A 15839-nucleotide genomic window follows, 5' to 3' on the forward strand; every position below is an offset into this window, starting at 1 on the left:
CATTCTATATGGTGTACTGATTCCAGAAATATTAATAATGCTGTATATATTATGCATTGTTTTTGTGAATTTGAAACAGCGTTGGTTTTCATTTAGTTTTTAAAATGAGCAAAATTACACACACACATGCACATGCACACACACATACACACACACAAAACAGATCCATGTGGTTATGCTGTGGCACACAGTATCATTCTAAGATAATGGGTATGCATTTGGGATGCAATATTAATATCTTCTCAAATTCACTCTCAGGTATCTTAATGGGAAATCATATGTATCTCCATTTATATTACAACCATCAATCAGGCTTATGCTCATGTAGACACTGTCTAAATTTAACAAACAGGGATAAAAAATAAAGAGGCAATGGAATAGTATTTCCCAATCTAAAAAATAAGTATTTTTAGTTGTAAAATACTGCACCATCTGCCAGCTATATACAGAAGATATATTAAGCAAGTGTGTGAAACAAACACTTTCCATAACCGTGTTACCTCAGAAAATATATTTTAAAATCTAATATCCTCAGGCATTCAAGCTGTGATAACTTGTTTTTTCCTCCCCTGATAATATGATCTCTTTCAACTTTGAATTTTCTGCTGGAGAAGTTTGAGGAAAGGGAACAATGGAGTAGAACTACTAACTTCTTCTTTGTGAAGTGCTGCAATCAGAATCTAAATGGCCTAGAGCACTATATAACATGGCCAGGACATTTTCTTTGAGACCCCATTAGGTCTCAAAGCCTCTGGAAGAGGATGATGCAGGCCTGCACTTCCATGATTAGAGAGCAACATCAGCTAACAGGAAGGGTTGTCATCAGCCTTGTACAAGAGGAAGGCAAGCTTGAGCAACTGGTCTTTGGAACAGGGTGAGCAGCGTTAACTTCCCTACCTGATCAAAGATAGATTTAAAATAAAAAAATAAAAATGAGGACTAAACAGTGCTTAATACCATGCCAAACCAATTGTCAATTAAGCCCAACGCTATTAACATGCTTATTAGATTTTATTCATTTTTTTTAAAAAAAAAATTAGCATCCTAAAATCACCATGTGTTATTTAGTAACATCTTTTCAGCAGCCAAAATCTAGCATTGTAAGAAGCAGAAACTGTTGGAGAGAAAGAAACTGCTGATTTGGCTGTTACCGGCATTGTTTAAGTTCTTAATTCACACAAATAGCATGGTGCCATGGTCAATGTTTTCTGACACAGGTGGTGTGCACTGAAACAGCACAGCACTTTGCGTCCAATATCAGTGGGCTTCTCCTGTGCAATTTGACAGCTACTTGAAACATTTTCAGGGTTCATTTGTTAATTCAGTCATACTGGGAATGATAAGGACCAGTGAACACCAGCGTATTGATCATAGTCAAGCATAGCAAGCTGCTCCCATGGCTTGAGTCAATCAAGTGTCATTTTGGTAAAAATGAAAAGTGGGAGGGGGGGAACTAAGTTTGAAGACAGGCAGGGGAGTAAAATCAATCTGAGTCATGGAACCAAAACAGATCAATCTATCCGACCGATAGGCCAAATTTAAATAAAGCAGAGCAAGGGGAATATAAAATGCTGAAGGGGCAAATCTAGAATATTTTATTAACTGTAGATTTCTAGTGTGTTTCTAACTACTGTGTGTGATACTATATTGCATGGATAAAGAAGCCAGGGCCCTCCAGACGTATTGGGCTACAACTGCCACCATCTCTGCCCACTGACCATGCTGGCTGGGGCTGATGGGAGTTGGGGCCCAACAACAGCTGGTTCCCTATCCCTGCTACATTGGCTCATTTCTACCAATAAATACAACATGGATGCAATCCAGCTCAGGCAGGAAAACCATCCAGCAAGCCATGAGCATGAATAATAGATCAAAATAATTCCATCATGTCCTGTCTCTATGCTGCCTTCTTTAATTGCATTGACTTTTAGGTTTTGGGACCTAAACTCTGTTTCACCATGAAACAACCTACTTATTAATGTTAAATAAAGAAACAAAAAAATAATAATCTAGGAGTTTCAACAAAGTTAGTCATTGTAATGAAACAAAATGGTTAGGGGGGCTCTGTTTCATGAACAGCTCAGCTGAAAACAGTTTGTACGCATTATTGAACAGCTTTCCTATAACTCCTGTCTTGTTTGCATTAATTTATAAAATAGATAATCTCTTCCTGGTGCTTTGATTGTTTCTACAGTTAAGATGTTGAACTATGTCTTAGATTCTGCAGTCCTCGGATCTTGAGCTGCCCAACAGTTGGAGGTTCATTATACTGAAATCACATATATCAGGTCTTTAAACTTGCTGCTGAGGAAGCTGATGTTCTCTTGAGGATTTGGATATTCCATAGCAGGTAAAAGAATGATTTCACACTAATAAGAACTCAAAAAAAAATTGTGGTCTAGATTAAAGAAAGGTCAATAAGCAAGAAAAAGCTGAGTGAAGGAAATGAACATGACAGGCTTACGGAGAAAATAATAGGCTAATAAGATGGATTTTTAAAATATCATTCATCCATCAGCACAGTATTTCCAAGGCTTAATACCATTTAAGAAAATCATTTACGTTAGCAAAAGGGCCATCAAAGAAGACAGGTCATGGGTATTGTCAAATCGCTTTTGACAGTCTTGCACTGCCTTCCTCCCACATCGCTGCTTTCCCATCCTTGGTTTCTGTCTGTCTTGTTTAAAATAGTGGTGGCCAAGCTCCCACAGGGTTGATTAGAAACCAGTTTGATATTCACAAGCTTTCTCAGTAAACATTCAGAAACAGGTCATCTGTTGTACAGTAGTTCTGTCCCAGCTTGTAATGTTGTAACGATGCACACTTGATGCATGTGCACCTTATCGTATAGTCCACAGGAATCCGTTTCATCTGCAGCTATAGCAGCGTCACTTGGAAAACTAACTGCCCCATGGAGAAACAAGCAAACCATACAGAGGAACAAGGGAAGGGGATTTGGATCTGGAGAGGGGACAACAATCATAATTAGGGAAATGTATGCATACCTCTCCACATCCTTAAACAGATATGTAATTTAAGCATTTCATATTATTGTATTATTTTCTATGCTTATAAAATATATTTTAAGAAAGAGAATTGATCCCAGTAGAGGTGATAATAGCCAAATGGATGGCTGCTTGGTCATTCAATGCGGAGCAATCAGTGAGAGTTCTACAGAGAACCGGATCAAAACTTTCTGTGTACTTGCCTCTAAAGCAATTAGCTGTGGACACCTGGTCTGCTGAACACATGTGCAAAATCTCATTTAACATGAAACCCTAGGTAGAGGTAGAGGTTTAAAAGCCATATAGAGAACACAAATGGGGGAAGGGGAGCAGGATCTCAGCAGCAAGGAACATGAAGTCCATTCTAGAGCAATATTGTCTACACTCATTTCACAATAGCTTTCCAGGAATCTTTCCCATCCTACCTAGAGATTGCAGGGATTGAACCTGTGGCCTTCTACATACAGTCATGTGTTCCTACCACTGAGCTACTTTCCTTCCCCTATTCCCTCTAGCTGGCTGCATGAAGTGGAGGTTGAAGGGACAGAAGATGGATAAGAAGGTCCTCATTCACTGTAACGTCTGCAAAGGTGCCACATAAAGGGTGGGGAACCTGTGGCCCTCCAGATACTGGAGTCCCACTCAACCTTGGCCATGATGGCTGGGGCTGATATGAGTTGGAATCCAACAACATCTGGAGGGCCACAAGTTGCCCATCCCTGCTGCGAATGATACAACCAGTACACATGAATTGATAAAAGCAAGTCTTCTTGAGCAGGCAGCTCAGCATATGTGCCTACAGTTTGTGTGTTTAGGGGATCTGTGAAGGATGTTCATGGAATGTGCAAAGGCTGGGGGAGGGAATTTCTGTCTCTCACCTATATACACTGATTTCACATAGTTCAACATCTGCATAAAGCTAGTCCGACTCAGAGAATAACTTCTAGGGAGAATGGAGCTCGATTTATAATACTGTCAAACAATGTGAGCTGGAAAAATGTGCATACTGAACCAGGTCATTATGGATTTTGGTGCCATCTATATTTAATAATGATGATGATGATGATGATGATGATGATGATGATGATGATGATGTGGTGGTGGTGGGAGAAGTTGCGCTATGAACCCTGCAGCAATATAAACTGCCACTGTTGTACTATATGATGGTTGTGGTATCCCCATCTTGTGAGGTGGGGAATTAAGCAATTATTATTTTCCTAGATTACTACATTTATGTCTTCCTCAGCAATGTTAGTACAGAATCTTTCACTGCATTATTCCAGTCAGAGAAATGCTTATGGCAGGTGGGGAGAGGTTGCAGTTTCTGTACTGTTTCTGAGCAGAGTAGATACAGAGGCACTACACTTATCACAGCAGTCAAGATGGCCCCTTGCACTGCCACTAAGCCATCTCAAAACGAAATACCTAAAACATTTCAGGTCAAAAAGGAACCCCTACAATAATGCTGCTTAATCTCTGTATGCACATTTTACATTTGTTGTACCTTTGCCGTTCACAAAGGTTAATCTGCAGCATGGAAAAGTCTTTACCCGTCACCTGAGACCTTTAGCCAACTAATCCATGCGATAGGAATTATGATCGGCGTTGATCTGATTTTGCAGCGGGGGGAATTGCTTTTTCTTCTTCTTTTTAACTGCAGCTGCTCTAAATTTAAAGGCTGAGCAGTCAAGTTAAAAAAGAAATCCCCAGCACTTCCTTGTCAGCAAAGAGGAGAGAAGTTCTGCTTTTTTTTAATAATAGCAACAATAATAAAATGCACAGGAGTATATTATATTCTAGACAATGACAACTTAGGGTACTAACTGTCAGGTCTCCCCCTCCAGCTTGAATTAAAATTCTGATTACTGCCATGCACTGTGGAAAGGCAATGACAATCACAAGCCTCTGGCAGAAACGCTGGAGGATAAATCTATTATCCCGGTATTGTCTGAATGGCTGTAATGGCTCCTCTCTTTACAACAAATTGAATAGACATGCTCATCCCTAATTATACACAACACCCCCACAGACACTGCTATTTGAGCCTAATTGTAAAATAAGAGACCTCAGGTTTAAACATAATATCCCAGCTAATTATATTTCAAACACATTAAATGATGCAGAGAGCAGGAAAAAGGAGATACTGATCTGCTTTATGGGCTTAGTTGATAGTAAAGCAATGAAGTTACCGTACAGCAGCACCCCATTCCCCCGAGATGTAAAACACACTGACTTCTTACAGTGTGTAGTAAAGAACCCTGGGGCGGGAAAGGAGGCTAAGAAATGCACGGACACTTCAAGTAACTTATGAGTCTTTGATAATGTGTTGTTTCAGGTTTAGGTTTTAAACTCTGGCTGTTTAAATCGGAGTTAAGTTGCATGTGTAACTAGCTGTGGGAAGGGAGAGCTAAAGAGGAGCCACCTGAGATGAAGGAGTCTTAAGCCAAGATCCTTTCCTTCACACAAACTGAGAACTTAAAACATGCATCTTGTTGTGCCTGCTTCCCTCTTCTCTTTCACAGCTGCTAGGTGCTGTGCAGCACTGCACGGGACAATTATGAGAAGTATTTAATGAACGTCCAAGCAGACAGTTTACACATAGCCCCAGCCTTCACACTGGCTGTCATCTGAAACCACTAGAGGTTGTTGTTAGAGAAGGGAAGTTATAAACCGTGCAAGGGCTTAGAGGCGCAACTCCCTAATCTCCGCCATTGCTATACAGGGGCATGACTTATACAGAGGCCATAGCTCAAAGCAGCGCAGACAGTGGCTCTCCAGGGTTTCAAAGAGGAGACTTCCTAGCTGTACTTTGTCAATGAGTAGTGCCATTTTCACTAAGAACATTCCCTTTAACTAAAGACTGCTTCACTTGCGAGGCACTGCACCCTGCAGGAAGCACGTTCTCAGGTATGCAAGGATTTCCATCTATACAGTCAAGGCACTCCTAAAATTACCAGATAAAGCAAGCAAAACTTAGGAATGCAGGAAGCTGTCTCTCATACCGCTCAGCCCCTTGGTCCTTCTAGCTCAATCCTGGGACCTTCTGCATACAGAGCATGTGCTCTAACATTTTGCTACTGCCCTTCTTTTCCTAAAAATGCCTCATGTCAGAAGCTGGCTGGGAGAGAACTAGGAGCCTACAGTCCTAAGTGCTGTTGCCCTATCTGGAAATCTCAAGGGCTAACAATGTCCTCTTTTATAATGAAAGCTCGGGACTGTGTAATTTGATTTGAGCTTTGCCATTAAGCAACCCCGAGAAATCTCAAGACAAGCTATGACTTAAAGGGTTGGCATGCCTGTGAGTGTTGTTTGAGACACACAGCATTTGACAGCTATAGCCATCACCTCGTCGTGTAGTAATGTGGCTGAACAATTAGGAAGATATCTCCATTCCTGCCCAATGTGGGTGTTCATCAGAGTGCAGACTTATCGCCTACTCTTCACTAGTATTTGTGTAGACATTTTCCTATAAATGATGTACTACAACAAGCCTGGCGTTGCCAGAAAACCAAATGGTGTCTAACAAAAGTACTTCCCTAGGCCATGTACAAAGTCCGTTTTGGGGGCCTAATCTGGCCTGTCGGTTGGTTTAATCCGGCCCTTGTGGCAGTTCAATCCTTAAAAAAACTCAACAACTTTGTGGTAAAAATCATAAAAAAGCCCAAAAAGGTCAACAACTTTGGTTGGCCCTTTGGTTGGCCCCCATGGCCCTTCATTTCATCAAATCGGGCCCTCTTTGAAAATAGTTTGGACACCACTGCGTGACTAGTGCAAGGCTTTCACTTTGCGCAACAAAACTCCCCCTCTGTCTCCTCTCCCTGCTTGCCTCCCTGATCCCCCTGCCCTATCTGCTCCAGAGGGTTGGGGGAGCCCCCAGAAAAGATCTAGGGGTGTGTGTAGGGGAGAGAAGATGGTGACTTCTGTTGCACAGCCCAAAGTCCTTGCACTTCAACACTGTTGAACACTGCCCAAAGAGTATACGCTGTATAGCAAACTGCATGTTTATTATATGTAGTCCCACACTGTGGAAGTGTTTTCTCGCCGTATTTGATGTTATTGCAGGTGCAAAGGTATGCCGCACTCTGATGTGCATGGCCATATGAGGAAGGGGCAAAAGGTAAAGATCCAAAAGTTAAAAGGATTAGGTAGAAAGGCATGGGAAAGCCTTGCCTCTGCCAGAGACCCTGGAGAGCCCTAACTTGCATGCCTTTTTCCACCTGCCTGGGAGGGAGGGGCCCTGACTGACTCCAGCTACAATAGCTGAGGCTGCTGAACAGACTCTTGGGCTGGGATGTTTGGAGACTGTTATTGGAGTGGGCAGTTACTGCTGGTGGGAGTGAAGGTTTGTATCTTTATTTTAGATCTTGTGATTTGTGTGAAAATTGTTCGGTTTGTTTTTGTATTTTTAAATATGCTATTTTTATTGTTTATGACTATTTTCATTATGTTGCAGTTATGCATTTTTATTTCCATTTTGCAAGCTGCCTTGAGCATGGTTTGAACTGTGGAAATGCAGCATACAAATAAAGCTCACCTTGGAGAATCAGGGTTGTTAGGCAAAGGACATATGATGCGCTCAGCTAGCTACATGAAAATAAAGCTTACACTCTAATTCTTAGTTTTCCCAGTTGAGCCCCAACTCAATTATAAAGCAAAATCTGGAGTCACAGTGCAAGACTAGATACAGCTCTGTGTGCACAAGTAATCAACTCCAATTCCCCCTGCCCAATTTAATTACAAAATAACATTTGGTGCAACGGCTAAACGCATACCAGGTGACCTCTCGCTTCAATCTGTCTGAAGCATTTACAAGACTCTGGCTCTGCCGCACAACTTGCACTGTCATTTTTAAAAACATTTTATTGACAGTTTGGAGCACACTATAGTATTACTCACAAAACTACTCCCTACCTTTACACCTAGTTGATGCATATGCGAAAATAGCTGTGCAAATCTAAGAATATACAGTGCTTTTTTTCTAGAAAAAGAGGTGCAGGAACTCCCACTTTTTTTTGGCGGACAACCCTAAGTTGTTGAGTTGGTTTCTGGCTGGAAAAAAAAGCCCTGAGTATATATGCATCTCTCCACCCATTCACTTTTTCTAGTCCTTCAAATTAACTTTTTAATAGAAGACATTCATGCATATTGCCATATAGCAATTATTATGTTATACATGCATGTTGCCATATATAGCAATTGTTGTGAAAAATCAATATGATGTAATTATTTCCCTTTCAAACCATGATACAATAGCATTTCCTTTGCCCATGGAAATGTTCCGCAACATGACCCGTCAAACCAACTTCAAAGGGCCGAACCACATGTTACAACCAACCCAAGCCTATTCCTATGATGAAAGGAAGGAGGGTAGTGCAACCCAGCATCATCCATTTCAATGGCAGCCCCATGTAGATTTTTTTTAAAAATATGTACTCATGCCCTCACACTTTGTTTCTTAAGATATTATTAACCTGCCAAAGGAACAATAGCTCACAGATTAGTATTAATCTGCATTTGGACGGAGACGGAAACATTAATTTCCAGTTGAATTCTATTCAACTAAAAAAAATAATGAAATGAAAACTTGAATCAATCTACCAAGCAAATTCTTATCCTTTTCTTTTTTTACCGATTCTATTTCCACCTCCATCTTCTAAAGAAATACCGAAAACATTGACACTTCACACTAGTGAAAATTAGCCTGTCAAAATGCATGATAAAAGTGGCAACTCAGATAGTGAATGAGCATGGGAGTTCACATCACATTTCTGATAACTCCCTACCATCCTGTCAACAATTACACACATCCACCCCTCATTCACACTGCCGTTCCATCAGCATGAATTTGGCACATGTAAAGGAATGTTGGCAACCCACCAACTCTTTGTGATTTGAACTAATCCAAACCCACTCTTTACTTTCTGATAGTACAAGATCTACATCCATTGCTGGAACATGTATAGTAAATTTTGCTTCCAATCTATAGCCACTGTTTAATCAGAACACTACAACCACAGTGCAGAATTCCATGCGTGCAGCTGGTTGTTTTTATCTCCCATTTTCTTCAAACAATTTCCTCTTCTTCCATTCAATACTATCTGCGTTTTTTAAAAAAACAGCAGACAGTTCAAAACATAGCATTTGTCTATTCCAGGGATAGCTAACATGGAGACCTCTATATTTTGTTGTAGAACAACTTCTGGACGGGGCCAGCGCTTGCAATTTGGAGGGAGAACAGTTGGCTTCTAGAACCAAAATAAAAATAAAATTTCCATTGTTGTACACGCAGGATCCTAGTGCCCATCATAGGAACTCAAGAGGACTGGGGGTTTTCTTCCCCCTCCCTTCTTTTTTCCCCTGTGAAACACCAACTCCCCAGAATAAATGAATGAGAAACCCCAGAAAACGGGCAGATCAGCTTACCATCACTGTTGATGCAGACCACCTGTGGCACCTGAGTACCAGGCCCACACTCCTTCTCATTGTCTGGAATGCAGTCTTCCAGTCGTACTATCCTCCAATCAAAGCAAGAAGGCTCTTCACATGGGATGGCTTCAAGCAGATGAGGACAGTTGCCAGTGCCTCCTGTAGGTTCATTTGTAATGCGACGTTTCCTTAGTTTAAAACCTTGAGTATGAGAAATAAGGAGCAATTATCACAGTGATTTCAATGCATGAGGTATAATCATCGTTTCCCATTCACGTTTTAAACTGTATGGTTTTTGCCAAGTGCTTCCTAAAGACAGCTGTGACATGTTTGTTCAATACAAGACTTTATGTAATTAACATCTCTGAAATAACAAAATATCCAAACCTTGAAAGTCTTGGAACTCTTGCCAATGAACTGCTGACTTCTGCATTGTGTGTTCAAGTGTGTGTGTGTGTTTGTGTGTGTATTTGTGTGTGTGATAAATCTGAAAAACACATTTCAAGTGCAGCCGCTGGGTAAGTTGAATAATGTTGGCGATACCCCTTGACATTTGCCTGTTCTGTTTATATAGGTACTTTTCATATACTTGAGGATGTGAAGAGAATCCATGTGTGAGGCTAGTCACCTGTGTGCTTGACCTTTGCCCTCCCTGTCTCATGAAAGCAGTCATAGGATGTTTGATTTTTAAAAATGTATGGGTGGGGAAAAGGCTCTTCCCACCTCATGCTTTTTTGCCATCTTTTTACATACAGGCATCGGAAATGTGATTTAGTATTTGACAGCATCAACCATAAAACAAATATATTCAGATCGCCTTTGTTTTCTAAACTTTAATCTTCTACCTCTGAGGAGAAAAGCTGCTCAAGTAAGTCTCTGATGACCCAAAAATCCAGAAAAGTACAATTCTGACTGAAGAGCAGGCATGGCATAAAACCTTGATCTTCAGCGCTCAGTTCAAGGTGTAGCCAGGCTTCAGCTCTTAGTTCTTGGAATATATTTAGCTTTTTGTGAGGCAGCTCTGAGGCAAATGTGGGCCATAAAAAAAAGAATAACTGAATCTGAAGGAAAAGAAACAGAATGGAACAAAAGTGTAGGAGAAACAGAAACAGGAAATATAGATAAGAGAAAGAGAAAGACCACAATTACAAGTGTATGAGGGGTTTTTAAAAAGCTGACAAATACACATATTTATCAATAAAAGAGAATGATGTGCATTACAATCCCATATATGTCTACTCAAAAGTAAGCCCTACTGAGTCCAATAGAGCTTACTCCCGGGTAGGTGATAAAGGACTGCAGCCTAAAAAATATAAGATGAGAAAGAGGGAAGGGGAGAGTTTGTACTGATTAATTAGCAAATAGGAACAAGCAAATAAAAAGGGGGGAAGTTTGTAATTCTTGCAGAACGTTTCTGAAAAGGTTTAAGTAAACTGCAGAGGTCAGTTTGCTTCCAAATCCAAAGGCAAGAGGAGCCCACCAAAACAGAGGAAGGCAAAGACAGAAAGAGAATAAGTAAAAGTAAAATGAATTATGTCTCTCTTCAACTATTTGCCTCAAGGTAGCAGAAAAAATAGATTTTAAAGTTACAGTACAACGGCTGCGTTCAAAATGAAGCTGAAATGTGAAGGCGGGGAAGGGTAAGATTGTATGTGGGTGTGTGATCAGTTATGCCTGGAAAGGGACTTTTCACTGTTGACTAGTCAGGAGATTAAAATATTTCTGGATCTGGCCTCCATTACTGTGATATGGGCCATGCTAATAAGATCTACGCCAAGTTTTCAGGGGTCCTCATTGTGGCTCCTGCATCTTCCCCATTCCTAACAGAGGTAACTAGCCTAGAGCTTCTTTATTGCATACTCCAGCCCCTGCAACCTGTGCAAATCTGATTTCAGCAGACAGGTTGGTGGGGGTAGATCTCCCTGGAAACAACAGCATGAAAGGAAAGGAAAGGATGCAACAATAATGAGGGGTGCAGGTGCAGACTAAGAAGCAGAAATTGCAAAAACTGGTAGGTCAGAGGAAGGGACAACAGCGTGAAGGTGGTACAATTGGGGCCAGCATGTTAAACAGCTTGCCCCATTCACTTATAAAATAGGTAGGGTCTACTCTTTGGAGAAAAAGGAGAGCACAGGGAAGAATCTACTCTATGGTTTCCAGCAATCTCCATCACAGTTTGCTTCCAGTATCTCAGCCTTGGGGCTGCAGGACACTTAAAAGCTAGATGGGATGGGGAGGTAAGACAGGAGAGAGGCTGATTTTGTTCCACTCTTCATTAACTTTTTTGGTAGAAAGGAGGAGTGCAGAACCTGTAGCCCTTTGAATGTTGTTGGGCTCCAACTCCTATCAGCCCCAGGCAGAATGGCCCAATGGTCAGGGATGATGGGAGCTGTGGTCTGGCAACATCTTGAGGGTGGCAGATTACTTGCCTCTGGTGTAGAGTTTCCCACCCATGCTTTGTAGGTGAACTTGACTAAGGTGTTTAAGATGTGTGTGACTGTTCTGCAAGGCTAGTTTGGCTCTTTGACATGACTCAGGCGAAGCTCCAGTTAAAATGCTACTGTAAATTCCTGGAGCAAACCATTGCAATGTGCCTGCAAATCGCTGAGAGGAATGGTTTTATTATGTACACATAAACGTTTTGAAGAGCAAAATATTTCTTTGGAAGCTGAATGCTTGGCTATTTCGTGAGCACAAATCATTCCAGATGGATGGTGTCAAGAATGCCATAACTAAGTCCATGGGGATTTCTGTTTGTGAGTGAAGGTGACTTTCTCTGCAGAAATATTTCCTTCTCTGAAATATTGGCAAGTCCACCCTGTTTTCTGACTTGCCTCTACTGATCTCCAAAGCACTTCAGCTGCTTCTTAACATTATTTCTATACCCTCTCACCAAAGATCACGGGGCAGTTTACCACATAAAAATACAAAATGAAAACACAAAGTACATAAAAAAACCCAAACCAATAACCCTCCGCCCTGCTCCCACAAGCACATTTAAAAAGTCATAAATTGTTTAATCAGCCAAAGGCCTGGATACAGAGAAATGTTTTCATATATATAATGAAGGCACCAGGCGAGACCGCCTGGGGAGAGCATTCCACAAACAGGGAGCCACCACAAAAAGGCCTGTCATCATGTTATCACCCACTGGACCTCTCATGGAGGAGGCACATGAAGAAGGGCCTCAGATGATGATCACAGGGTCTAGGGCCATTCATATGGGGAGAGGCAGTCCTTGAGGTATTGCAGCCCTGAGCCATTTATGGGGGCGCAGTGGGGCAGTGGTCTGTGGGGACCTGTACCAGCCAGGAGAAAGGGGGATCTTCAGAGGCACAGGAAACTTCAGAGCTGGAGGAAGAGGCAGGCCAGTGCAGTTAAGGGCCGGGTGCTTCCCCACTCTCCCCTGCACCACTGTATCCCAGAACCAGCAGAGAACTGAAGTGGGAAGAGCAGAAGCAGCTTCCAAGCAGGCGTAGTCTCTAGCTATGTGTGTGCAGCCCAGAGGGGGAATGTACATAAACTGCTGGAGGGAGAGCAGTCCCCCGTTGTTGCAATTTCTCCTTATGGCGTGGACCTGGGAATTGCTGCTTAGACACTAGATTGGTGTGGGTCAGTGTCCAGAGCTGTAGAAGCAACTGTGTTACCTTTGACAATAAAGAGTTAAATCTCGGACATATACATTCCTTTGGTTGGGAGACGTCCTCAACACATACCCCTTCTCCAGTGAAGTTCTTATTATCAACAATGGCTACAATAAAAGAAGAATTCAGATAGACAATACTGCCTTAAGGTTCTGAAACTAAGGAAGTAATGCCTGTTTGAATTCTATTTAATATTGGCAGCAAACATGGAAGTCTCTTTCTGATCAAATTTTGGTAGCACTGGCCACCTATCTGTATACGAGGCTTATGTCAAAATCAACCTGGAGCTCAAACATTATTCTAACATAGCTCAGTATGCAATCAAAGCAACTAATACCCATTTATTTAAAAATTGCACATACCCTTTTTGGCTTGTTGGTCATCACAGCTTTCAAAGGTGCATGGCCCCCAAGCAGACCAGGCTGATACCTCACACTCTATGGGGCACGGAATATGGCACAATTGCGTTGTGCTAGGTGTCGGCCCTGTGCACAGTTTGTAGTCCACTGGCTTAGATGCTATAGGGAAGAAAAAGACAGCACAATGGGGTTCTTTGTTTTTATTTCACACATGAATGAAGCTTTGCTGCAAGTCAACACTGCTGCCCATCAGAGAGTGCTTTCTCATCTCTTTAATCTGGTCTTCCTCAAGCTGGTGCCCTCTAGTTTTTTTAATTGGGGAGGGGGGTTTACAGCCCAGGAAGCTGTACTAGAAGCTATACTAGAGCTAGTTCATATCCAAGACATGACGTTTGGAAATCTCTGAAAATACTGCGTAATTTCCAAGCATTCTGTTCTTCCATTCCATGCAACGAAAACACAGCTGCGCCATAAGCAATGTCACCACTTTCAAAAGGCTATTTCAGACCACACTGTTAAAGAAAAGGAGGTTTGAATAGGTATACATATGCTGTGTAGTTTCTCAAACTCCTCTTTCCTGCAAGAGGGGGAAATGACAGTAGTGTGCTTTCTGTATGCTACAGCCGGACAGAATTATTAAACCAGTGGCCTATGAGGATCCCTTCCCTAGGTACATGCATGCAATGGCAAAGGAAATAGAAGCAAAGTGTATCTCCTTAGGAAGCTTTCTATGACTCTTGAGATAGCAGGGAGCACATCACACAAACTAGTTAGAGACACTTAAGAAATAAGAATTGACTAGCTGGATTCTCCAATAATAGCCAGCCATAACCACTGGGGGCTCATAAACAGCACATAAGCTGTGAGATAACTCAATCACAAATATACTGCCTCTGAACACCAAGGCTCCATTTTTAGCTTTAAAAAAAGAGAAGAAAAGCTGGTCCATGCTGTTTCCAGCCCAGTCTTGTGAATGGTGCATGCTATAGTGATATCTCCAGCCCAAACCATTGAGGATCATCTTGCACAATTTCACTGTATCAGATTTACAGAAGAGGATTGCATATATGGAGGAAGGTTTTTTTATCTACCAACAAAGCTACTTCACTCTAGGAAATCCTTTACTCTAGTAACTGAGGCTGCAATGAAATTGCATAATTTATTGCTCCACAAAGTGGCTCACAACATAAATACACAGCCAAATAAAACCATTTAAAATATTCATTTAGAACACTAAAACCTAATCCCAGCACAGAAATTAACAATACAGCCATGAAAAAGGAATTGCAGTAGACTTCAACATCACCTCCATTCTATACTCCTGGCATAAAAAACATTGATGGCCTTTTGAAAAAAGATGGTCTTTGTGGCCAACTGAGAAGAGGCCTGCCTAGAATCCAAAGGGATCAAATTTCACTGTGTGGCCACTGCCAAGAAGGTCCTCGTGATAACAACCAAAGGCTCTCCAAACCAGGAGTAGTCAGTGTGGTGTCCTACAGAGGTGGTTGGGTTACAAATGCCACTATTACTGACTATATTGGCCATGCTGGTGGGGTTGATGGGAACTAAAGTCCAACAACGTCTGGAAGGCACCCCAGCTTTGCACATGCAGGTGAAAGCATCCCCTTACTTTCTGAATTAAGGTTTATAAGCAATGGAACATGTAAGTCACAATGTTTTGTATGGCACAGGAAGTAAATGAGCCGCTAAATGCATTAAAAGGAATATGAGAAATAAATTTCTAGTTTATCCGTATTGTTCCATGCATGCCGAAGTGTAATCAGTTATGCTCTTTTATCATTCTTTTTAATATCTTCAACATTTTAATGTGAAAGCCCACAGCTTCAGAAACAGAGAAACTGGTTTGTTTGTTTTTAATAGAGCGGTGTGTCCTCTATACAGCCAACACACTTTTCTCAAACTGAAGAGCGAGTCCTTAGACGTGTTTCAGTGAAACGTCAGACTGAAGGCCTCAATTACATACCTGTTATTTCAAAAGTGATTGATAGAAGTGGTGCAGCACTAGCCCTCGATGTGCTCTGTGACTGACTTTCTGAAATAGCAGGGACAAAGACCGCCATGAATACAAGAGAACGGAGGGTTTTTGATACAGCCTAAGACAGAACGAGCTGCTTAGAATTACACAGCTTACACTGCAAGTATGGAGCATCTAACAGCTATAGTGGCTGAGTTTCCTTTGTTTGTTTGCCATTCCCTAGTTCAAACTGTGCTGATCGGCACAGACTGGCAGAGAAGTGGGAGGTAGGGTGTGTGTGTGTGTGTGTGTGTGTGTGTGTGTGTGTGTGTGTGTGTGTGTTCCCCCTATGTGTATATGCAGGCCTGCCTGCCTGCCTGTATGTGTGTGTGTGAGAGAGAGCAAGTGTGGGACGGTCACATCACCTTTG

The 15839-nt window shown here is 41.7% G+C and overlaps 1 protein-coding gene across 4 annotated transcripts in view; it reads right to left on the reverse strand.

Annotated features, from left to right (window-relative positions):
- THSD7A (thrombospondin type 1 domain containing 7A) overlaps positions 1-15839 on the reverse strand; it is a 266321-nt gene that overhangs the window by 98790 nt on the left and 151692 nt on the right. For 3 of the 4 annotated variants that reach the window (XM_077936978.1, XM_028749885.2, XM_077936977.1), the window contains exons 6-8: positions 15419-15487; positions 13438-13593; positions 9429-9632 (exon numbers count right to left, since the gene is read on the reverse strand). In XM_077936978.1, the coding sequence (XP_077793104.1) occupies positions 9429-9632; positions 13438-13593; positions 15419-15487 (429 nt within the window). The remainder of the gene's footprint in view (positions 1-9428; positions 9633-13437; positions 13594-15418; positions 15488-15839) is intronic. The other variant, XM_077936976.1, reaches the window with a different exon arrangement.

Source organism: Podarcis muralis, chromosome 12, assembly GCF_964188315.1.
Source record: "Podarcis muralis chromosome 12, rPodMur119.hap1.1, whole genome shotgun sequence".
NCBI lineage: Eukaryota > Metazoa > Chordata > Lepidosauria > Squamata > Lacertidae > Podarcis > Podarcis muralis.